The sequence below is a fragment of the Nerophis ophidion genome, linkage group LG21, assembly GCF_033978795.1.
Source record: "Nerophis ophidion isolate RoL-2023_Sa linkage group LG21, RoL_Noph_v1.0, whole genome shotgun sequence".
Lineage (NCBI taxonomy): Eukaryota > Metazoa > Chordata > Actinopteri > Syngnathiformes > Syngnathidae > Nerophis > Nerophis ophidion.
Genome location: NC_084631.1, coordinates 42,331,802 through 42,358,490, shown reverse-complemented (window position 1 = coordinate 42,358,490; position 26,689 = coordinate 42,331,802). Strand labels below are relative to the sequence as shown.

General features: G+C 40.7%; 1 protein-coding gene across 1 annotated transcript in view; it reads left to right on the top strand.

Moving 5' to 3' along the window:
* Window positions 1–25,139, top strand: part of kcnk9 (potassium channel, subfamily K, member 9) — an 88,907-nt gene extending 63,768 nt beyond the window's left edge. Inside the window, exon 2 of the mRNA XM_061882641.1 lies at window positions 23,292–25,139. Coding sequence (XP_061738625.1) covers window positions 23,292–24,121 — 830 coding nt within the window. The 3' untranslated portion in view covers window positions 24,122–25,139. The remainder of the gene's footprint in view (window positions 1–23,291) is intronic.
* The last annotated feature ends 1,550 nt before the right edge of the window (window positions 25,140–26,689 follow it).

Genomic DNA, 26,689 nt, shown 5'->3' with positions numbered 1-26,689 from the left:
AATTTTTGCAAATGTAATAAAACTGAAAAATATAATGTACTTAAGTATTTCGGCAGCAACTACAGCCTCAGGTCTTTTTGTGCAAGATGATAATCCTGTCTCAACAATTACTTTGTCTCGTGCTCTGCCATGCACTGTAAACTTTGGAACCTTTTCATATATGGACAGATGTGTGCCTTCCCAAATCAAAGACTTGCACCTGGGGATAGGCCCCTCCCACCTCCAAAGACATGCACCTGGGGATAGGCCCCTCCCACCTCCAAAGACATGCACCTGGGGATAGGCCCCACTTGCACCTGGGGATAGGCCCCTCCCACCTCCAAAGACATGCACCTGGGGATAGGCCCCACTTGCACCTGGGGATAGGCCCCTCCCACCTCCAAAGACATGCACCTGGGGATAGGCCCCTCCCACCTCCATAGACATACATCTGGGGATAGGCCCCTCCCACCTCCATAGACATACATCTGGGGATAGGCCCCTCCCACTTACAAAGACATGCCCCTGGGGATAGGCCCCTCCCACCTCCAAAGACATGCACCTGGGGATAGGCCCCTCCCACCTCCATAGACATACATCTGGGGATAGGCCCCTCCCACCTCCATAGGAATACATCTGGGGATAGGCCCCTCCCACTTCCAAAGACATGCACCTGGGGATAGGCCTTTCCCACCTCCAAGGACATGCACCTGGGGATAGGCCCCACTTGCTCCTGGGGATAGGCCCCTCCCACCTCCAAAGACATGCACCTGGGGATAGGCCCCTCCCACCTCAAGACATGCACCTGGGATAGGCCCCTCCCACCTCCATAGACATGCACCTGGGATAGGCCCCTCCCACTTCCAAAGACACGCCCCTGGGGATAGGCCCCTCCCACCTCCAAAGACATACACCTGGGGTTAGGCCCCTCCCACCTCCAAAGACATGCACTTGGGGATAGGCCCCTCCCACCTCCAAAGAGATGCACCTGGGATAGGCCCCTCCCACCTCCATAGACATGCACCTGGGATAGGCCCCTCCCACTTCCAAAGAAACGCCCCTGGGGATAGGCCCCTCCCACCTCCAAAGACATACACCTGGGGATAGGCCCCTCCCACTTCCAAAGACATGCACCTGGGGATAGGCCCCTCCCACCTCCATAATACACCTGGGGATAGGCCCCTCCCACCTCCATAGACATGCACCTGGGATAGGCCCCTCCCACTTCCAAAGACATGCACCTGGGGATAGGCCCCTCCCACCTCCAAAGACATGCACCTGGCGATAGGCCCCTCCCACCTCCAAAGACATGCACCTGGGGATAGGCCCCTCCCACATCCATAGACATGAACCATGGGATAGGCCCCTCCCACTTCCAAAGACATACACCACAATTGAGCACTAAATGCTAACACCACAATAAGTTTGTCAACTCGTTTAAGTCGGGCTCCACCTTCACCAATTCGTGGTGTATCTGACATCTCAAGGATGATGTGTTGAAACAGGATGCACCTGGTCCGACAGGCTGTGAATACTTATGTACATGAGATATATGTGTTATTTTGAATAGATTTGCAAAGATTTCAAAAGGTTTTTTCACGTTGTTGTTATGGGGTGTTGCGTGTAGAATTTTGAGGATAAAAATGAATGTATTCCAAGGCTGTAACATAAGCAAGGGTGGAGAAAGTGAAAGCAGAAGACTTTTGGAGGTGTGACTAAGCAGTGAGGTGTCACCCTTTCACTCACGGGGAACAGATCGTCCTCGCCGGCCACGGCCAGATTTCACTTTGGGGTCTCCATTATTCAGGAGTGAGAGGCTTTTTGATTGAATGATTTATTGGCTCTCTCACATTTGATTTTCTGCGACATAACTCAGCATCTGCTTTCGTCTAATTGAGGCCCCTCGACATGTTTATGCAATATACTCCTCGCTGGACGGGAAAAACACCCGATGAATGAATGAATGAATTATACAAGACTGCAAACACACTATCGGTGTAGCACAAGGACTCCTGGGAGGGCCAGACTTGATATCATGCAAGTTGGAAGTGTTACTTCCTGGTTGATGAGGGACGAGGCACTGATGAGGGACAGGTATTGTCAATTTAGTTCCTTTAATGAAATGCCTCAGCACTGTTGGGACTTCAGATCTTCCTCAGATGCACTTTGTCTTTGGATAGCTTCGATTCAGACATGTATGGGATGTTGATGTATTTATGATGGCGGTGTGAACACGAGGGTTGTGATATTTCCAACCGGGACCCAGGTCACCCTGCAACGTACCAAGATGTCCGACTGTCAAGTCCCATCTTGTTATGTAGTCCTTCATCTTCCAATAGAGATGGGACTTGTTGAACTGGGTTAAGTTCAAGTTAAAGTAGCAATGATAGTCACACACACACTAGATGTGGTGAAATTATTCTCTGCATTTGACCCATCCCCTTGTTCACCCCCTGGGAGGTGAGGGGAGCAGTAAGCAGCAGTAGTGGCCGCGCCCGGGAATCATTTGTGGTGATTTAACCCTCAATTCCAACCCTTGACACTGAGTGCCAATCAGGGAGGTAATGGCTCCCATTTTTACAGTCTTTGGATTGACTCGGCCGGGGTTTGAACTCACAACCTACCCATCTCAGGGCGGACACTCTAACCCAGGGGTGCCCACACTTTTTCTGCAGGCGAGCTACTTTTCAATTGACCAACTCGAGGGGATCTACCTCATTTATATATATCATTTATATTTATTTATTTATGAAAGAGACATTTTTGTAAACAACTTAAATGTGTTTAATGATAATACAAGCATGTGTAACACATATAGATGTCTTTCTTTCACAAAGACAAGAATATAAGTTGGTGTATTACCTGATTCTGATGACTTGCATTGATTGGAATCAGACAGTAATGATGATAACGCCCACATTTTCAAATGGAGGAGAAAAAAAGTTGTCCTTTCTGTACAATACCACATGAAAGTGGTTGGTTTTTGGCATCTAATTCATCCAGCTTCCATACACTTTACAAGAAAAACATTGGCGGCAAATTCCGTAGCTTGCTTGATGGAGATTCACGGCACCCGAGGGTCTTGTGAGATGACGCTGGCTGCTGCCAGTTCATTATTATGAAAAAATGACAGAGAGGAAGGCGAGAAACACTTTTTATTTCAACAAACTTTCGCGCCGTCCCTTCCGTCAAAACTCTAAAGGCCGACTGCACATTTCCTATCTTCACAATAAAAGCCCTGCTTCATGCTGCCTGCGCTAACAAAATAAGAGTCTCGGAAAGCTGGCGTGCACAAGTGATGTGCACGCCAGCTTTCTGAGGGATCGCTTGTGCACGCCAGTTTTCCGAGACTCCGTATTTTGTTAGCGCAGGCAGCATGAAGCAGGGCTTTTATTGTGAAGATAGGAAATGTGCAGTCGGCCTTTAGAGTTTTGACGGAAGGTACGGCGGGAGAGTCTGTTGAAATAAAAAGTGTTTCTCGCCTTCCTCTCGGTCATATTTTCATAATAATGATCTTGCAGCAGCCAGCGTCATCTCACAAGACCCTCCGGTACCGTGAATGTCATTTAAGTGACGTCTTGGTGAAGATTGATGATCACTCATTTTTAGGTCTATTTTTTTTAAAAGCCTGGCTGGAGATCGACTGACACACCCCCCGCGGTCGACTGGTAGCTCGCGATCGACATAATGGGCACCCCTGGTCTAACCACTAGACCACTGAGTCCCCCTCTTTCCAATTCCACATGAAAGTGGTAGTTTTTTTACATACTGAAGTGTCAGATTCAAACACTGATGACATCTGTGAAACAGACAAGAAGCAAGGAATCATGCAGAAACAGAGTTCCATTTTGGGCTGTACTTTAGTTACAGAAACAATCTACGCTCTAAAGTAGGGGCGGTGTAGCTCGGTTGGTAGAGCGGCCGTGCCAGCAACTCGAGGGTTGCAGGTTCGATCCCCGCTTCTGCCATCTTAGTCATTACCGTTGTGTCCTTAGGCAAGACACTTTACCCACCTGCTCCCAGTGCCACCCACACTGCTTTAAATGTAAAAATTAAATATTTGGTTTCACTATGTAAGGCGCTTTGAGTCACTGGAGAAAAAGCGCTATAAAAATATAATTCACTTCACTAAAGTCCAGCTTACCTGCTCCTGTATTTATTTGCGAGGTCCCTGGTTACATCACTGAGGCTGCTGCTGAAGGAAGGGGGGGGGGGGGTCATTCCAGCAGCCCCAGTTGGACTCAATATATGTCATGTCTTTGTGATCATGTTTTGTTTAGTTGTGTTAGATTACTTCAAGACTCCATTAGTTCCTGTTTTGTCGCTCCATTGTTGTCTTTCCATGCCTACCAATCAGTGCACCTGTCCTCACGACTCACGCACCTGATTCATTTGAACTCACGCACCCGTTTTCAAACGCCACAGCATTATTTAAGCCTGTAGTTGCCAGGCAGTCATTCCAGCAGCCCCAGTTGGACACAATATATGTCATGTCTTTGTGATCATGTTTTGTTTAGTTGTGTTAGATTACTTCAAGACTCCATGAGTTCCTGTTTTGTCGCTCCATTGTTGTCTTTCCATGCCTACCAATCAGTGCACCTGTCCTCACGACTCACGCACCTGATTCATTTGAACTCACGCACCCGTTTTCAAACACCACCGCATTATTTAAGCCTGTAGTTGCCAGGCAGTCAGCCTGACGACATCATCCTCTACACTTTTCTCGTTCCCCATAAGTTTTGTTATTCACGCCGTAGTTGGCAAGTTTGTTTTATGTCCGTAGTTTATGTTGTAGTAATAGTTTTGTTTCATAGCCAAGTTTTTGTACCTCCTCTGTGAGCGCCTTTTATTTGTTCCTTTTTTTTTAGTTAAGATTAAAATTCGTGGTTACCTTCACATCGTGTCCGATCCAGTCGCTTTGCACCTCGGGAAAACAAACCACGCCATAATCCAAGTCATGACAATATAAGATTATTCAGAAATGCAAATGATATCACCCTGTCTCTGCTTTGTCTGCCTCACAGTACCTCATGTTGGGCCTTGGCAGTCAGCAGGCTGGTTCTGGACACAAACACTGATACGAGACCACTCGCTTTGCACAGTACAACTTCAGCACAATCGATAATACTGTAACTATAGCAACGGCCTTTAAGCATAAGAGTTGTGTGATAACTCGCACATAATTATTCTAACAGGAAGCGACTTGAAGATGACGTGTAAAACATCATCCATGCAACAATTTGAGCAAAGAACCACCATCACATGTTATGTAGACCAGGGCTTCTTAACGGGACCCAACTTTTCCACTGAAATATTAAGTAATCTTACTCTTGTTTTTTTTAATGACATGAAAGTATGGGTTGTACACAAACATTATTTATTTAACACATAAACATTATGCTGATTAGACAAATATGTACGGTACTACTTAAAGTTCAAGTAGCAATGATAGTCACACACGCACTAGATGTGGTGAAATTATCCTCTGCATTTGACCCATCACCCTTGATCCCCCCCTGGGGAGTGAGGGGAGCAGTGAGCAACAGCGGTGGCCGCGCCCGGGAATCATTTTTTGGAGATTTAACCCCCAATTCCAAGCCTTGATGCTGAGTGCCAAGCAGGGAGGTCATGGCTCCCATTTTTATAGTCTTTGGTATGACTCGGCCGGGATTTGAACTCACAACCTACCCATCTCAGGGCGGACACTCTAACCACTAGGCCACTGAGTCGTCAAATGCTGCATAGAAAGAAATCTATTATATTGTGCTAAATTAATATTCAATTAAACTATCAATAAAATTCAAATGTAAATACAAACCCCGTTTCCATATGAAAAATTGTGTTAGATGTAAATATAAACGGAATACAATGATTTGCAAATCCTTTTCAACCCATATTCAGTTGAATATGCTACAAAGACAACATATTTCATGTTCAAACTCATAAACTTTATTTTTTTTTGCAAATAATAATCAACTTAGAATTTCATGGCTGCAAGACGTGACAAAGTAGTTGGGAAAGGGCATGTTCACCACTGTGTTACATCACCTTTTCTTTTAACAACACTCAATAAACGTTTGGGAACTGAGGAAACTAATTGTTGAAGCTTTGAAAGTGGAATTCTTTCCCATTCTTGTTTTATGTAGAGCTTCAGTCCTTCAACAGTCCGGGGTCTCCGCTGTCCTATTTTACGCTTCATAATGCGCCACACATTTTCCATGGGAGACAGGTCTGGACTGCAGGCGGGCCAGGAAAGTACCTGCACTCTTTTACTACGAAACCACGCTGTTGTAACACATGGCTTGGCATTGTCTTGCTGAAATAAGCAGGGGCGTCCATGATAACGTTGCTTGGATGACAACATATGTTGCACCAAAACCTGTATGTACCTTTCAGCATTAATGGTGCCTTCACAGATGTGTAAGTTACCCATGCCTTGGGCACTAATACACCCCCATACCATCACACATGCTGGCTTTTCAATTTTGCGTCGATAACAGTCTGGATGGTTTGCTTCCCCTTTGGTACGAAAGACACGATGTCGAATATTTCCAAATACAATTTGAAATGTGGACTCGTTAGATCACAGAACACTTTTCCACTTTGCATCAGTCCATCTTAGATGATCTCGGGCCCAGAGAAGCCGGCGGCGTTTCTGGATGTTGTTGATAAATGGCTTTCGCTTTGCATAGTAGAGCTTTAACTTGCACTTACAAATGTAGCGACCAACTGTATTTAGTGACAGCGGTTTTCTGAAGTGTTCCTGATCCCACGTGGTGATATCCTTTAGAGATTTATGTCGGTTTTTGATACAGTTGTCCTTGTAGCATATTCAACTGAATATGGGTTGAAAACTATTTGCAAATTATTAAGGTTTATTTGAAAAAGGGACAGATACAAAAAACATAAACATCTGAAACAGTTTTCCAAAGTATGCATCATAGTGTTTGTAGCCAAAGCTAATTTACAACACTTGTCCACAAAAATAACAACAACACAGATCCAACATCATTAAAACGGGAAAATAAAAATAATAAGGCAAAAATGAGTCGATTATACTGATAATAGAAATAATACAGACAAAGTGCAAACTAGATAAAAGCCAATAATAATAATAATAACAACACAAAGTGCAGACTAGATAAAAACCAATCATTGTATTCCGTTTATATTTACATCTAACACAATTTCCCAACTCATAGATCCAATATTGGAGAACAAACGCAAAAACGAATGAGTATAACAATAGCAGGGGTTAAAATATGGAACTGTTTAAAGGATGAAATAAAACACAGCACCAACATAAAGCAGTTTAAAAAGCTTTTTAAATCATGTATTATTAGTAAATATAAGAAAGAAGAGCAAACATTGTTTTAGAAACACAATAATATATAATATGTATATAAATATATATACATATAGGTTATATTAAAATGTATATATTACCACTTTATATGGAATTTAAATAAATTGTGTATATATAATATGTATATATATATATATATATATATATATAAGTGTACAAATGTATATGTTTGATTTAAATGTTAAACTGTGTATATGAGACGTGTGCTACATATATGTTGGGGCGGCATAGCTCGGTTGGTTGAGCGGCCGTGCCAGCAACTTGAGGGTTGCTGGTTCGATTCCCGCTTCTGCCATCCTAGTCACTGCCGTTGTGTCCTTGGGCAAGGCACTTTACCCACCTGCTCCCAGTGCCACCCACACTGGTTTAAATGTAACTTAGATATTGGGTTTCACTATGTAAAGCGCTTTGAGTCACTAGAGAAAAGCGCTATATAAACACAATTCACTTCACTTCACTTATATATTGTTTAAAAAATAAAAGTAATATAAGTGAAGCATGTATTAGATTTGGTATATTTTGAACCTTGTTCTTGTTGTGATGGGGTAGGTTTATATAAGCGTTGCTTCAACCTACACCCTTTCGGCTCAATCATTGCTCAAATGAGTGTTTTGTTTTTCTTCTTTTGTTGTTGTTCTTTGTTTTATGTGAAGATTGCCGAAATAAATAAGAAAAATAAATATGGAAACGGGGTTTGTAAAAATACAGCTCTTTAGTCATATTTTTTGCGGTTCAATTTCTCTGACTTTGTCTGTTTGTTTGATATTGTCATTACTGCCACAAGTGGTGGAAAAGTGTATTACAAGGCAGTAGCGCTGCAGAAACCGACCGACACCACAAGGAAGTCCTCTCAAAATGCACCTTATCATTTGCTGCACCCAATGGTGCAAAAATACGTACAATTTCGGGTAATGTAAAACAATCTTTTTTTTTTGTTTTTTAATATCAAACCAAAAAAAGGTGGACATTTTTTTTTTTTTATTAAATGACTCGTCTATTCCGCGACCAGTAAGCTGCATGCCATGCACTGTCCTCCCACACTTGGTGATTAATGGCGTGCAGCAGGTCAGCCTCCCGTGTTGCCGTTTGTCTTGTGGCGCCAATGAAATCTCACTTTGCCACTTGATTTATTCATCGGAACCATTGGCCGTTCTCGGCAAGAGAGAACTGAAACTGTTATAAAATCATAACGGGATTTGCCCTTCCTGGGCCGTGTCACTGGGATCTCAGCATCAATGACTCAGCGTCCACTGTGACTGCACGGCCGTGTGGGAGTGGGAAGATGCTCCAAATAAGTGCTCCTGAAGTCAAGAAGCAGCCAAACAAACCTTGACTCACACACGCCTGCAACACTGTTGTGGACCACAGGGGGCGCTCTCTGCTCTCAGATATCTGCTGCAAAATGTTGTTGCCGTATTTTCTTGAATTGCCGCCGGGGCGCTAATTAATTTAAAACCTCTTCTCACTCCGGCGTTTACCTAAGGCATGCGGTAATTTTAGGCCTGCGCTTATAAATTTGAGTGTGATGTAAGGATACCATCATGAAAAGCACATTTAATATAAAAAACGGTTATTATGATCGCACCTTTACTTATAAATGAAGTCCATGCACAGTTCCTTCTGATCAAAAGCATAGATAACTTGTTTATAGAAGTCTTCCTTATCTTTCTTCAGTTTTAAAAGACTCTCTGTCCCGATGGAGATCTTCCTTTATTACCTCCCGCTTCGATTGAAAGTCCAGTTTAGAAAACCGTTTTATTTTAGATATGTAATCCTCCATGTTAAAAGTGCAAGCGAGAGGAAAAATATTGTTGTCACTTCTTCTGCAGCCGAGTAGTCGCAAGAAGGATCACTAGCGCCCTCTACCACCAGGAGGCGGGAGTCATTTAACGACTCATATTTGACACACACAGCTACGGTATATTAATAAAACATAGCCGCTTACTGTTCTTTTTAGCATATTCAATAGCTTGGACCTTAAATCCTACTGAATAGCTCTTAGTCTTCTTCCCTTTATGCGATTTCAAATGATTGAAATCAGCCTCCTCCATTTTGAAAATGATGACAGGTGAAGTGTCACTCGTGACGTGACGAGTTTGACCCGGTGGAAATTCTAGATATGCGCTAATAAAAATAATATTTTCTGAAAAGAGTTTGACCCGGCAGTAATTCTAGGCAGGTGCATACTATATACCTGGTGGCAATTCAAGGAAATACGGTATTTTCTATCAATCTGGAGGCCTGTATCACCACAGATCATAGCATGTCCACTTACTGCACCCTACTATGGATTGTAAGGAATATATAAGTTTTTTTGCTGTGGTAGATACACTTCCTATTTGCCTGAGATGTACTGCTAGCAAGGCAGCCTTCTTTTAAAACCCCAGACAAAGCGATATCAGGTCCTTGAGTGTTGACCAATCCCCATATTAGTCAGATACGATATCAGCATCAATCATACATACTGTATCAATTAGTAGTGTGGAATGTTAGAAAAGGTTTGATCAAGGGAAATGAGTCAAACCGAGAACAATGCTAGGTATGGAAAATGCTAACTGGTTGATAGTGGATTTATGCTATCTTGAAGCTGAAGTGGGGTGGCAATTGTTTTTTTTTTTTGGCGACTCCCAGTGGCCACAGTAGTTCTTTAGACAGTCAGATGGACGATGATATGTTTGTTACTGGATACTTTTAACACTTCTGCCTTGGAGACTTTGTATGTGTAAGTTAATATGAGACATGTTTACAAACCCTGTTTCCATTAGTTGGGAAATTGTGTTAGATGTAAATATAAACGGAAAAAAAATATTTTCAACCCATATTCAGTTGAATATGCTACAAAGACAACATATTTGATGTTCTAAATCATAAACTTTTTTTTTTTTGCAAATAATAATTAACTTAGAATTTCATGGCTGCATCACGTGCCAAAGTAGTTGGGAAAGGGCATGTTCACCACTGTGTTACATCACCTTTTCGTTTAACAGCTCTCAATAAACGTTTGGGAACTGAGGAAACTAATTGTTGAAGATTTGAAAGTGGAATTCTTTCCCATTCTTGTTTTATGTAGAGCTTCAGTCCTTCAACAGTCCGGGGTCTCCGCTGTCCTATTTTACGCTTCATAATGCGCCACACATTTTCCATGGGAGACAGGTCTGGACTGCAGGCGGGCCAGGAAAGTACCTGCACTCTTTTACTACAAAGCCACGCTGTTGTAACACGTGCTGAATGTGGCTTGACATTGTCTTGCTAAAATAAGCAGGGGCGTCCATGAAAAAGACGGTGCTTGGATGGCAGCATATGTTGTTCCAAAAGCTGTATGTACCTTTCAGCATTAATGGTGCCTTCACAGATGTGTAAGTTACCCATGCCTTGGCCACTAATGCACCCCCATACCATCACACATGCTGGCTTTTACACTTTGCGTTGATATAAGTCTGGATGGTTCGCTTCCCCTTTGGTCCGGATGACACAATGTCGAATATGTCCAAAAACAATTTGACATGTGGACTCGTCAGACCCCAGAACACTTTTCCACTTTGGATCAGTCCATCTTAGATGATCTCAGGCCCAGAGAAGCCTGCGGCGTTTCTGGATGTTGTTGATAAATGGCTTTGGCTTTGCATAGTAGAGCTTTAACTTGCACTTACAGATGTAGCGACCAATTGTATTTAGTGACAGTGGTTTTCTGAAGGGTTCCTGAGCCCATGTGGTGATATTCTTTAGAGATTGATGTCGGTTTTTGATACAGTGCCGTCTGAGGGATGGAAGGTCACGGTCATTCAATGTTGGTTTCCGGCCATGCTGCTTACATGGAGTGATTTCTCCAGATTCTCTGAACCTTTTGATGATATTATGGAGCGTAGATGTTGAAATCCCTAAATTTCTTGCAATTGCACTTTGAGAAAGGTTGTTCTTAAACTGTTTGACTATTTGCTCACGCAGTTGTGGACAAAGGGGTGTACCTCGCCCCATCCTTTCTTGTGAAAGACTGAGCATTTTTTGGTAAGCTGTTTTTATAGCCAATCATGGCACCCACCTGTTCCCAATTAGCCTGCACACCTGTGGGATGTTCCAAATAAGTGTTTGATGAGCATTCCTCAACTTTATCAGTATTTATTGCCACCTTTCCCAACTTCTTTGTCACATGTTGCTGGCATCAAATTCTAACGTTAATGATTATTTGCAATAAAAAATAAAGTTTATGAGTTTGAACATCAAATATGTTGTCTTTGTAGCATATTCAACTGAATATGGGTTGAAAAGGATTTGCAAATCATTGTATTCTGTTTATATTTACATCTAACACTATTTCCCAACTCATATGGAAACCGGGTTTGTATATTGACACACGTGTGACGATTATTACGTATGTTTAGCTTGTGTGCTGTTATGTGCTCAGCAGTTGTGTAGCTGCTAGTTCCTAGTAGCCTATAGACTTGCATGTTTACCTTTTTTAAATGACTTGACTAAAACCGAGGAAAAGTCCAACCTACAGTAGGAAGGGGATTCATATGGCCCTGTCTGTCACCGTTGACCTGACACACGAAACGTGACGTGAACTATCGACTTTTGCCACTAGATGGCAGTAGAGTGTTTAATATCTTAAAATGTGTTCTGCGGCAATTGTAACTTTTACTGCAGCGTCAATTAGTAGAGTGGCACTTTCCATCATTTTCAGCAGACTGTATTGTAAAGTGATTAATCAAGCCTCCACCTCCTTACTCTCATGCGAGATCCACCTAGGAATGGGGCCATATGAGTCACTTCCTGACTGTATAATCCCCATTATTTTGTTTGCTGGGATTGTGACATTAATACAAATAACTTAATCCAATCCACTTTATTAATATAGCTCATTAAAATATAGTTTCACAAAAAGTGAAAACACATTTAGAGGCAGGATAGAACTGAGGTCAGTCAAGTGTATGGAAAACAAAACCACAATGAATTAAAATTCACAAAAATATTAAAGTAGAATTGACTAAAACCCCACAGCTGGTTCAAAAGACAAGGAGTAAGTAAAGCTGCAAGCAGCGTTGGTCGGGTCCGCCTTTGGCTGCTGCCCCCGAGACCCACGTTAGAAGACGCCTTGGTGCCACTATTTTGAGAATCTAATGCATTGTGAAAGTAATGCAGTTGTTATATTGAAGTGAAAATATCAAACTTCCTGTTGATTTTTGCTAAAGTATGTTAATTATTAAAATGTAGGTCTAAGTGAGACCTACATAGTGTTTTTGTTTCATGTCTCTCTGACATTCCTACCGGAAGTTACAAGCAGTTTTGTCTGTGTTTTCTTCCTAGGAGCAGTTTGTCAGTGTTGTATTCCTAGGGGGGCGGTAGAGCGCAATTTTGAGTTTTGAGTTTAGGTTTTTTCATCAGATCGCAATTTTTGCCAGACCTGATGTGTGTGTCAAGTTTGGTGAGTTTAGAAGCATTTTCAGGGGGTCAAATAACAGCTCAAAGAGGCAAAAATGACATTTTTAAGGAGACTTTGCACAGGGGTTCTTTGAAGGCGCGTAAAATCAAAACCTGAGAACTTATCAAAACTCTGTTCTATACTTTTAATCAGAAAAGTTCAAGCTCTCTCCTGTGCGAGTTTGAAGCCAAAACAACAAACGCACTGAGAGGAGATCATTTTTGAAAAAGGTGACCGGTTTTTACAAAACTTTTGTTTTGAAGGGGGGATTGCAAACCTCCTGTTGATTTTTGTTGGGGGTTGTCAATCTATGAAATGTAGGTCTAAGCGAGACCTACATAGAGTTTTTTGTTTCATGTCTTTCCGACATTCTTACCAGAAGTTACAAGCAATTTTGTCTGTGTTTTCTTCCTAGGAGCAGTTTTTTCAGTGCTTTATTCAAAAATAGCGCTAGAGCGCAATTTTGAGTTTTGGGGTTTGGTTTTTTCATTAAATCGCAATATTCGCCAGTCCTTATGTGTGCGCCAAGTTTAGTGACTTTTGAAGCATTTTAAAGGGGTCAAATTACAGCGCAAAGAGGCAAAAATGGCATTTTTGGCGAAAATTTTATTTTGAAGGGGTTTTTGCCAACTTCCTGTAGATTTTTGCTGAAAGAAGTGAGTGTATGAAAATTGGGTCTAAGTCAGACCTACATAGGAGTTTTTGTTTCATGTCGCTATGACATTCCTAACAGAAGTTACATGCAGTTTTGTCTGTCATTTTTTTCCTAGGGGGCGCTAGAGTGCAATTTTCATTTTGAGGGATTGGTTGCTTAATATGTTGGGAAGGTTTGCTATTCCGACATGTGTGTCAAATTTGGTAAGTTTTGAAGCATGTTAAGGGGGTCAAATTACAGCGCGTAGGTGCGGAATAATAATAAAACACAGCAGTTTCAATAGCAAAGGACCCTAAATATGTTATAAATGTGATTTAAAACTCATTAAATAGGGGGATTGTTTCAGAGCCCCAGAAAAAAAGGCACAATCTCCTCTGGATTTTAAGCGGGTTATTGGGACGACAAGGAGAAATTGATCAGATGACCTCACAGGTTTTGAAAAGGTCTAAAAAATACATGGTGGCGCAAATCCGCTCACAGATTCAAAAACAAGAACATTTTCCAACAATTTTGCGCTGGTAAATTTTTATCTTGGTAATGAAAAATGTCGGGGAAACAAAAGGGCATTCAGATGTCCATCCATCCATTTTCTACCGCTTATTCCCTTTTGGGGTTGTGGGGGGCGCTGGCGCCTATCTCAGCTACAATCGGGCGGAAGGCGGGGTACACCCTGGACAAGTCGCCACCTCATCGCAGCATTCAGATGTCCACAAGAGATAGTTTGCCACACACTTGGAAGCAACTACAAGTGACTGTTTTTAATTCACCTTTTTTGTTTAAATCAATTTTTATCTACCACTGCAAATATGAATATGTTACACTTTTTCATCACACACACACACACACACACACACACACACACACACACACACACACACACACACACACTGATGACATCTATTAATCAGACAAGAAGCAAGGAACCAAGCGGAGACAGAGTTCCATAGAGCTCATGAGGAGAACGCATGGCGCTGAACACTCAGTCACATTCTCGCCCTACGCTCTAAGGTTCAGTTCCCACGTTCCTCTATTTATTCAGAGTTCCATAGTCAACATCCCTGAGGCCGCATCTAAAAAGAGTGGTCACATATATTATGCAAAGCAAGTCCAAGACGCACAGTACGTGACGGGCTGGGCTGGGGGCCTTGTGATTTTTCCGAGTCCCCGCTTCGTCTGCGTGTTGTCATCTTCTCTTCGTTAAGGTCCTTGAAGTCTCTGTCTCGTCTGCGTGCTGTCATCCCATCCCTGCCGAGGTCCCTGAAGTTTTGTCCTTGCATAGATTAGAAAAAAGTCTAACTTGATCACTGTGAAGGACTCAAGCCGTCGTCTTGCGGGTTCCAGGGACCACCAAGGAAGGACATTGCTTTGAGCAGGTGTTGACTTCTTTATTTCCCAATAGGCAAACGTCTTTTGCGCGTTGCTTCTCAGCCTTCGCGTTTTCTGCGTCTCGCTGTCGCTCTCTTCCGGGTTGCACGCGCTTCTGCTCGTCTTGTCGTCTCTCTCTTGTTCCTTCCTCGTATGTGTTGCTCTCGCTCCACACCATCACCATCTCCGTTTTCTCCTCCTCCTCCCCTTTTATACAGCGAGAGGAGATACATTAATGGTGTGCAGGTGCGCGATCCACACACCTGATCTTGTTCGTGGCGTCGCTCCCGGCACGCTCCGCCTCGCCGCTCGCTCGCCATCCCCGCCTCCTCGCCGCCATCTTGGGCCAGGCTCCAGCGTGCCCTGCCTCTCTGTCGGACCGTCGGGTCCGCCTCTCCACGAGCACAATAGCTAATAACTAAAGCAACGGACTTTAAGCATACTAAAGTTAGTGTGATAATATATACATAATTATTCTAACACACACACACACACACACACACACACACACACACACACACACACACACACACACACACAAACACACGCCGCATGTGCACTAATAGTACTGCATGTACACTAATAGTACTGCATGTGCACTAATAGTACTGCATGTGCACTAATAGTGCTGCATGTGCACTAATAGTGCTGCATGTACACTAATAGTACTGCATGTACACTAATAGTACTGCATGTGCACTAATAGTACTGCATGCACACTAATAGTACTGCATGTGCACTAATAGTACTGCATGTGCACTAATAGTGCTGCATGTACACTAATAGTACTGCATGTACACTAATAGTACTGCATGCGCACTAATAGTACTGCATGCACACTGATAGTACTGAATGTGCACTAATAGTACTGCATGTGCACTAATAGTACTGCATGTACACTAATAGTACTGCATGTACACTAATAGTACTGCATGCACACTGATAGTACTGAATGTGCACTAATAGTACTGCATGTGCACTAATAGTACTACATGTACACTAATAGTACCGCATGTGCACTAATAGTACCGCATGTGCACTAATAGTACTGCATGTACACTAATAGTACTGCATGCACACTGATAGTACTGCATGCGCACTAATAGTACTGCATGCACACTGATAGTACTGAATGTGCACTAATAGTACTGCATGTGCACTAATAGTACTACATGTACACTAATAGTACCGCATGTGCACTAATAGTACCGCATGTGCACTAATAGTACTGCATGTACACTAATAGTACTGCATGCACACTGATAGTACTGCATGCGCACTAATAGTACTGCATGCGCACTAATAGTACCGCATGTGCACTAATAGTACTGCATGTACACTAATAGTACTGCATGTACACTAATAGTACTGCATGCACACTGATAGTACCGCATGCGCACTAATAGTACTGCATGTGCACTAATAGTACTGCATGTACACTAATAGTACTGCATGTACACTAATAGTACTGCATGTGCACTAATAGTACTGCATGTGCACTAATAGTACTGCATGTACACTAATAGTACTGCATGTGCACTAATAGTACTGCATGTGCACTAATAGTACTGCATGTACACTAATAGTACTGCATGTACACTAATAGTACTGCATGTACACCAATAGTACTGCATGTACACTAATAGTACCGCATGTGCACTAATAGTACTGCATGTGCACTAATAGTACTGCATGTGCACTAATAGTACTGTATGTGCACTAATAGTACTGCATGTGCACTAATAGTGCTGCATGTACACTAATAGTACTGCATGTACACTAATAGTACTGCATGTGCACTAATAGTACTGCATGCACACTGATAGTACTGCATGTGCACTAATAGTACTGCATGTGCACTAATAGTACTGCATGTGCACTAATAGTACTACATGTACACTAATAGTACCGCATGTGCACTAATAGTACCGCATGTGCACTAATAGTACTGCATGTACACTAATAGTACTGCATGCACACTGATAGTACTGCATGCGCACTAATAGTACTGCATGCGCACTAATAGTACTGCATGCGCACTAATAGTACTGCATGTGCACTAATAGTACTGCATGTACACTAATAGTACCGCATGTGCACTAATAGTACCGCATGTGCACTAATAGTACTGCATGTGCACTAATAGTACTGCATGTGCACTAATAGTACTGCATGTACACTAATAGTACTGCATGTGCACTAATAGTACCGCATGTGCACTAATAGTACTGCATGCGCACTAATAGTACTGCATGTGCACTAATAGTACTGCATGTGCACTAATAGTACTGCATGTGCACTAATAGTACCGCATGTGCACTAATAGTACTGCATGTACACTAATAGTACCGCATGCACACTGATAGTACTGCATGTGCACTAATAGTACTGCATGTACACTAATAGTACTGCATGTGCACTAATAGTACTGCATGTACACTAATAGTACTGCATGTACACTAATAGTACTGCATGTACACTAATAGTACTACATGTATACTAATAGTACTGCATCTTCTACTCCTGCAAACACAAAAATGTCTTTTATGATTTGGGGGACGGCGTAGTGCGTTTGGGAGAGTGTCCGTGCCAGCAACTTGAGGGTTCCTGGTTCAATCCCCACATTCTACAAACCCCATCACGTCTGTTGTGTCTTTGAGCAAGACACCTCACCCTTGCTCCTGATGGAATCTGGTTAGGGCCATAAGTGTGTGAATGTGGAAGTAGTGTCAAAGCACTTTGAGTACCTAGAAGGTAGAAAAGCGCCATACAAGTTTATAGGTCTTGTCTCAAAGTAGATGTACTGTATCAATATAGGTCTTGTCTCAAAGTAGGTGTACTGTATCAATATAGGTCTTGTCTCAAAGTAGATGTACTGTGTCAATATAGGTCTTGTCTCAAAGTAGATGTACAGTATCAATATAGGTCTTGTCTCAAAGTAGATGTACTGTATCAATATAGGTCTTGTCTCAAAGTAGATGTACTGTATCAATATAGGTCTTGTCTCAAAGTAGATGTACTGTATCAATATAGGTCTTGTCTCAAAGTAGGTGTACTGGATCAATATAGGTCTTGTCTCAAAGTAGATGTACTGTATCAATGTAGGTCTTGTCTCAAAGTAGATGTACTGTATCAATATAGGTCTTGTCTCAAAGTAGATGTACTGTATCAATATAGGTCTTGTCTCAAAGTAGGTGTACTGTATCAATATAGGTCTTGTCTCAAAGTAGATGTACTGTATCAATATAGGTCTTGTCTCAAAGTAGAAGTACTGTATCAATATAGGTCTTGTCTCAAAGTAGATGTACTGTATCAATATAGGTCTTGTCTCAAAGTAGGTGTACTGTATCAATATAGGTCTTGTCTCAAAGTAGGTGTACTGTATCAATATAGGTCTTGTCGCAAAGTATGTGTACTGTATCAATATAGGTCTTGTCTCAAAGTAGGTGTACTGTATCAATATAGGTCTTGTCTCAAAGTAGGTGTACTGTATCAATATAGGTCTTGTCTCAAAGTAGATGTACTGTATCAATATAGGTCTTGTCTCAAAGTAGATGTACTGTATCAATATAGGTCTTGTCTCAAAGTAGATGTACTATATCAATATAGGTCTTGTCTCAAAGTAGATGTACTGTATCAATATAGGTCTTGTCTCAAAGTAGATGTACTGTATCAATATAGGTCTTGTCTCAAAGTAGATGTACTGTATCAATATAGGTCTTGTCTCAAAGTAGATGTACTGTATCAATATAGGTCTTGTCTCAAAGTAGGTGTACTGTATCAATATAGGTCTTGTCTCAAAGTAGATGTATTTTATCAATATAGCTCTTGTCTCAAAGTAGATGTACTGTAACAATATAGGTCTTGTCTAAAAGTAGATGTACTGTATCAATATAGGTCTTGTCTCAAAGTAGATGTACTGTATCAATATAGGTCTTGTCTCAAAGTAGATGTACTGTATCAATATAAGTCTTGTCTCAAAGTAGATGTACTGTATCAATATAGGTCTTGTCTCAAAGTAGATGTACTGTATCAATATAGGTCTTGTCTCAAAGTAGATGTACTGTATCAATATAGGTCTTGTCTCAAAGTAGAAGTACTGTATCAATATAGGTCTTGTCTCAAAGTAGATGTACTGTATCAATATAGGTCTTGTCTCAAAGTAGATGTACTGTATCAATATAGGTCTTGTCTCAAAGTAGATGTACTGTATCAATATAGGTCTTGTCTCAAAGTAGATGTACTGTATCAATATAGGTCTTGTCTCAAAGTAGATGTACTGTATCAATATAGGTCTTGTCTCAAAGTAGATGTACTGTATCAATATAGGTCTTGTCTCAAAGTAGATGTACTGTATCAATATAGGTCTTGTCTCAAAGTAGATGTACTGTATCAATATAGGTCTTGTCTCAAAGTAGGTGTACTGTATCAATATAAGTCTTGTCTCAAAGTAGATGTACTGTATCAATATAGGTCTTGTCTCAAAGTAGATGTACTGTATCAATATAGGTCTTGTCTCAAAGTAGATGTACTGTATCAATATAGGTCTTGTCTCAAAGTAGGTGTACTGTATCAATATAAGTCTTGTCTCAAAGTAGATGTACTGTATCAATATAGGTCTTGTCTCAAAGTAGATGTACTGTATCAATATAGGTCTTGTCTCAAAGTAGATGTACTGTATCAATATAGGTCTTGTCTCAAAGTAGATGTATTTTATCAATATAGCTCTTGTCTCAAAGTAGATGTACTGTAACAATATAGGTCTTGTCTAAAAGTAGATGTACTGTATCAATATAGGTCTTGTCTCAAAGTAGATGTACTGTATCAATATAGGTCTTGTCTCAAAGTAGATGTACTGTATCAATATAAGTCTTGTCTCAAAGTAGATGTACTGTATCAATATAGGTCTTGTCTCAAAGTAGATGTACTGTATCAATATAGGTCTTGTCTCAAAGTAGATGTACTGTATCAATATAGGTCTTGTCTCAAAGTAGAAGTACTGTATCAATATAGGTCTTGTCTCAAAGTAGATGTACTGTATCAATATAGGTCTTGTCTCAAAGTAGATGTACTGTATCAATATAGGTCTTGTCTCAAAGTAGATGTACTGTATCAATATAGGTCTTGTCTCAAAGTAGATGTACTGTATCAATATAGGTCTTGTCTCAAAGTAGATGTACTGTATCAATATAGGTCTTGTCTCAAAGTAGGTGTACTGTATCAATATAAGTCTTGTCTCAAAGTAGATGTACTGTATCAATATAGGTCTTGTCTCAAAGTAGATGTACTGTATCAATGTAGGTCTTGTCTCAAAGTAGATGTACTGTATCAATATAGGTCTTGTCTCAAAGTAGATGTACTGTATCAATATAGGTCTTGTCTCAAAATAGATGTACTGTATCAATATAGGTCTTGTCTCAAAGTAGGTGTACTGTATCAATATAGGTCTTGTCTCAAAGTAGATGTACTGTATCAATATAGGTCTTGTCTCAAAGTAGATGTACTGTATCAATATAGGTCTTGTCTCAAAGTAGATGTATTTTATCAATATAGCTCTTGTCTCAAAGTAGATGTACTGTAACAATATAGGTCTTGTCTAAAAGTAGATGTACTGTATCAATATAGGTCTTGTCTCAAAGTAGATGCACTGTATCAATATAGGTCTTGTCTCAAAGTAGATGTACTGTATCAATATAAGTCTTGTCTCAAAGTAGATGTACTGTATCAATATAGGTCTTGTCTCAAAGTAGATGTACTGTATCAATATAGGTCTTGTCTCAAAGTAGATGTACTGTATCAATATAAGTCTTGTCTCAAAGTAGATGTACTGTATCAATATAGGTCTTGTCTCAAAGTAGATGTACTGTATCAATATAGGTCTTGTCTCAAAGTAGATGTACTGTATCAATATAGGTCTTGTCTCAAAGTAGAAGTACTGTATCAATATAGGTCTTGTCTCAAAGTAGATGTACTGTATCAATATAGGTCTTGTCTCAAAGTAGATGTACTGTATCAATATAGGTCTTGTCTCAAAGTAGATGTACTGTATCAATATAGGTCTTGTCTCAAAGTAGATGTACTGTATCAATATAGGTCTTGTCTCAAAGTAGATGTACTGTATCAATATAGGTCTTGTCTCAAAGTAGGTGTACTGTATCAATATAGGTCTTGTCTCAAAGTAGATGTACTGTATCAATATAGGTCTTGTCTCAAAGTAGATGTACTGTATCAATATAGGTCTTGTCTCAAAGTAGATGTACTGTATCAATATAGGTCTTGTCTTAAAGTAGATGTACTGTATCAATATAGGTCTTGTCTCAAAGTAGATGTATTGTCACCACCTGTCACATCACACCCTGACTTATTTTGAGTTTTTTGCTGTTTTCTTGTGTGTAGTGTTCTTGCGCTCCTATTTTTTTGGTATTTTCCTGTATCAGTTTCATGTCTTCCTTTTGAGCGACATTTCCCGCATCTACTTTGTTTTAGCAATCAAGAATATTTCAGTTGTTTTTATCCTCCTTTCTGAGGACATTGTTGATTGTCATGTCATGTTGGGATGTACTTTGTGGACGCCATCTTTGCTCCACAGTAAGTCTTTGCTGTCGTCCAGCATTCTGTTTTTGTTGACTTTGTAGCCAGTTCAGTTTTAGTTTTAGTTCTGCATAGCCTTCCCTAAGCTTCAAGGACTTTTTAGGGTGGAACTCTCCTTTTCTTTTCTTTTTTTTAATTCAAGCATTAGACACCTTTTTACCTGCACACTGCCTCCCGCTGTTTCCCACATCTACAAAGCAATTAGCTACCTGCTGCCACCTACTGATATGGAAGAGTATTACATAGGGATGCACCGATTAATCGGTAACCGAATATATTCGGCCGAATATGGCAAAAAAAGCCACATTCGGCCTTCGGTGGAATGAGTTAAAAACAAGGCCGAATAGTGGCGTGTGACGCAATTTTTGGACGCGGTGACGCAATCAACCAACGTGCAGTGACGTTGGGATGTGTAGGCTACCTGTATAAGTGTATGAGGTTACAAGCACACACTTAATTGAGATTTACTTGAGCCTTCTGTTTACATTATTAGCATATCTACTGTGGCTAAGCAGACTTTTGCCAAAAGGACAATAATTCATTTGTTGTGGGTTTATCCACTTTAATGCACTTTATTTTTTTTTTTGGAATGCATGTTTTGTTTGAAGGCCTAATATAAATGAAAAACTTTGTGCTTTTTTTGAAAAGCAAAGACTACTGGAATATTAAAAAAATGTCGATATTCAATAAAAAATTACTTTATTTGAAAAACATATCTAAATATTTATTTTAGGCTATTTATGCAATATTAAAAAAATTGTGAAAAACTACATTCATTATTCGGTATTCGGCCTTCGGCCAAGCGTTTAAATTTTCTTCGGGTTTGGCCACAAATTTTCATTTCAGTGCATCCCTAATTATTACATGCTTACTCTGCTGAGCTCTAGACAGCACCGACACTCAACAATGGAACATTATTTGCAGACTACAATTACTGCTTTGCAAAAATATTTTTAACCCAAATAGATGAAATGAGAGGGGAAGAGGGGTTAGTGCGTCTGCCTCACAATACGAAGGTCCTGCAGTCCTGGGTTCAAATCCAGGCTCGGGATCTTTCTGTGTGGAGTTTGCATGTTCTCCCCGTGAATGCGTGGGTTCCCTCCGGGTACTCCGGCTTCCTCCCACCTCCAAAGACATGCACCTGGGGATAGGCCCCTCCCACCTCCAAAGACATGCACCTGGGGATAGGCCCCTCCCACTTCAAAGACATCCATTGCTTTCCTCCTCTCCAAGGTTTCTCATAGTCATCATTGTCACCGACGTCCCACTGGGTGTGAGTTTTCCTTGCCCTTATGTGGGCCTACCGAGGATGTCGTAGTGGTTTGTGCAGCCCTTTGAGACACTAGTGATTTAGGGCTATATAAGTAAACATTGATTGATTGATTGACATGCACCTGGGGATAGGTTGATTGGCAACACTAAATTGGCCCTAGTGTGTGAATGTTGTCTGTCTAGCTGTGTTGGCCCTGCGATGAGGTGGCGACTTGTCCAGGGTGTACCCCGCCTTCCGCCCGATTGTAGCAGAGATGGGCGCCAGCGCCCCCCGCCACCCCAGAAAGGGAATAAGCGGTAGAAAATGGATGGATGGAGATCATCTCCCATGGCACACTGGTGTTCCGCGGCACAGTGGTTGAAAAACACTGCCCTAGGGGGCACCCTTATTGTCATTTAGGGTTGTGAAAATATTAGGACTGCCCCAGGTGTGTGTGTGTGTGTGTGTGTGTGTGTGTGTGTGTGTGTGTGTGTGTGTGTGTGTGTGAGTCAGCAGCTAAAGTTTAATTAGCTAAAAGCGTGAGAGGCTCCTGCCTCCAAAGTAATGAGATAAGACTCCTCACCCCACTGTGCCAATTCACTCTCTTCCTTTTTGGCAGACACGGCCGTCAAGAAAAGTTCTGAAGTTGTTCTCCTGCTTGCAGGCTACGGCCACGCGGCGCCAGGCACGGACGCGGGCAAGGCCTTCTGCATGTTCTACGCCGTGCTGGGCATCCCCCTGACCCTGGTCATGTTCCAGAGCCTGGGCGAGCGCATGAACACCTTCGTCAAGTACCTGCTGAAGCGCATCAAGAAGTGCTGCGGCATGAGCGCCACCGAGGTCTCCATGGAGAACATGGTGACGGTGGGCTTCTTCTCCTGCGTGGGCACGCTTTGCGTCGGCGCCGCCGCCTTCTCGCACTACGAGGACTGGAGCTTCTTCCAGTCCTACTACTACTGCTTCATCACGCTGACCACCATCGGCTTCGGGGACTTTGTGGCCCTGCAGAAGAACAGGGCGCTCCAGAAGAAGCCGCTCTACGTGGCCTTCAGCTTCATGTACATCCTGGTGGGCCTCACCGTCATCGGCGCCTTCCTCAACCTGGTGGTGCTGCGCTTCTTGACCATGAACAGCGAGGACGAGCGCCGCGACGCCGAGGAGCGAGCCTCGCTGGCCGGGAACCACGGCGCCGCCGTCCGCGTCCAGGACGAGTCCCTGCGGCGAGGCTGGCGGCGGCGGCGCCAGCCTCGCCGCCAGGAGGGGAGCGACCTGCACTCGGTGTGCTCCTGCATGCGCTACAACTCGCACGACTTCTCCCACCGGAACTCGCTGTGCCCCGGTCACTACTTCCACAACATCTCCTACAAGATGGAGGAGATCTCGCCCAGCACGCTGAAGAACAGCTTCGTCCCCTCGCCCGTCAGCTCGCTGTCGCCGGGCCTCCGCAGCTTGACGGACGACCGGCGGCTGATGAGGAGGAGGAAGTCCGTCTAGGACACGGGAAGAGGCCGCTTTGCCAAATCTCATTCCAGCACTTTCCCCCTTTTTTTCTCAGCTTCTGCTCCTCACGGAGAACATTCCAGCAGGAAGCCAAGCATGAAGCATGGATGTCTATTTTTCCAAAGGGATTAGCAGAAACTTTGCTCCACACGTGGGAGATGATATTTTTCATAACTTGAAGAACAGGAGGATGTTTTCTACAAGCCACCACCCTCACCATCATAATCATCATCATCATCATCATCCTCATCAGGCCAAAACAAAATGTCTTCTTGTGTGTGCAGTCTGAAAGGATCATGCTGCTCCTGTTCACTTCTTGTGTGTGCAGTCTGAAAGGATCATACTGCTCCTGTTCACTTCTTGTGTGTGCAGTCTGAAAGGATCATGCTGCTCCTGTTCACTTCTTGTGTGTGCAGTCTGAAAGGATCATGCTGCTCCTGTTCACTTCTTGTGTGTGCAGTCTGAAAGGATCATGCTGCTCCTGTTCACTTCCTGTATGTGCAGTCTGAAAGGATCATGCTGCTCCTGTTCACTTCTTGTTTGTGCAGTCTGAAAGGATCATGCTGCTCCTGTTCACTTCTTCTCCTGTGGAAGCTTCGATGGCACAACAATCCGTGTTTCTCCGACATGAACAGCAAACATAGCAATATTTTACAGTCCAGTTTCCTGCAGCGTTACTTCCTCTGTTCTCAGTGACATCAAATGGCCTCAAAAAGATGTCCTACTCTATCCATATTTTATTTTGCAATACTGCAACACTGTCCATATTCTGACATATTTTAAATAATTTTGTTTTAAAAAGATTTCGACAATCAATTCTTGAAACCTTTTAAAAATTTTAATCTAACCATTTTTCGTCTACTTTTTTACAAATTCAACCGTATGCATAATTTTATTTTTATAATTCCAACTGTATACATATTTTGGTGTGTTTTTATTTCATTTTTAAAAAGTCAACCCACATCATCCATACTTTAATGCAGTGGTCCCCAACCTTTTTGTACCTTTTTTTTTTTTTTTTTTTCTTTGTCATGAAAAAGGGACGTTTTTGTGGTTGGTGCACTAATTGTAAGTGTATATTGTGTTTTTTATGTTGATTTAATAAAAAAAAAATTTAAAAATAAAAAAATATATATATTTATATATATTTATTTATTTTTTTATTTATTTTTTTTTAAAATGAAGATGGATACAAAATTCTCCTGCTGCCTGGTACCAATCGGGCCGCAGCCCGGTGTTTGGGGACCACTGCTTTAATATAAATATTTTGAAAAAGTCAACTCTTCATATTTTGATGTATTTATTTTATTTTCAAAAAGTCAGCTAAGTCCATATTTTAAGTATTTTTTATTTTTAAAAAGTCAACTTTATCCATATTACATTTTTTTTAAGCCATCTCAATCTACATTATAATGTATTTTATTCCAACATTATCAACACATTCTCATTTATTTTATTTTATTTTTTAAATTCCACCTGTGTCAATATTTGAATGTATTTTATTTTTAAAAAGTCAAGGCTATCCATATTTAAATGTATATATTTTTTTATATATTCCAACACTATCCATTTTTTAAAATGTATTTCATGTGTAAAAAGTAATCTCAATACATATTTTAATGTAGTTGTATTTATTTTATTCAAAACATTCCATTATTTTCCATATTTTAATATATTTTCATTTATTTAATTTCACAATTTCAAATCCATCCATATTTGGACGTTTTATTATTTATTTTGTCTTTTTTTTTTTTAATTCCAACTCTATCCATATTTAAATGTATATATTGTTTTATATATTCCAACCCTATCCATTTTTTAAAAATGTATTTCATGTGTAAAAAGTCATCTCAATCCATATTTTAATGTGTTTGCAGTTATTGTATTCAAAACAGTCCAACATTTTCCATATTTTAATACGTTTTCATTTATTTAATTTTACAAATTCAAATTGGTCGTTTTATTATTTATGTTTTTATTGTCCTTTTTTTTAAAATTCCGACTCTATCCATACTTGAATGATTTTTTTTGTTGTTATTTTTTTTTAAAGTCAACGTAGTCTGTATTTTATTTTTAAAAAAAGTAAAATTTTCCCAAATTTTAATATATTTCTATTTTATTTTTCAAAAAGCCAACTCAAACCATTTTTTCTGTATTTTTTTTAATCCAACACTATCCATATTTGTACAAACACATTTTTTTTCCTTTTTTTTTTGAAATCTTAACTATCAATATTTGCATGTAATGTTTTTTTTGTTGTTTTTTTGGCAACATTATTCATATTTTAATGTAACTTATTTTAAATAATTCCACCGCTATACATTTTTTTAATGCGTTTTATTTAAAAAAAAAAAAGTCCAACATTATCCATATTATACCTTTTTAAATGTTTTCTTCGAAAATTTTCAACCGGATCAACATTTGAATGTATTTTATTTTCAAAAAGTCAAAGCTATCCATATTTGAATGTATTTTATTTTAAAAATTCCGACACTATCCATATCTGAATGTATTTTATTTTTATGAAGTCAACCCTCTCCATATTTTAATATATTTCTATTT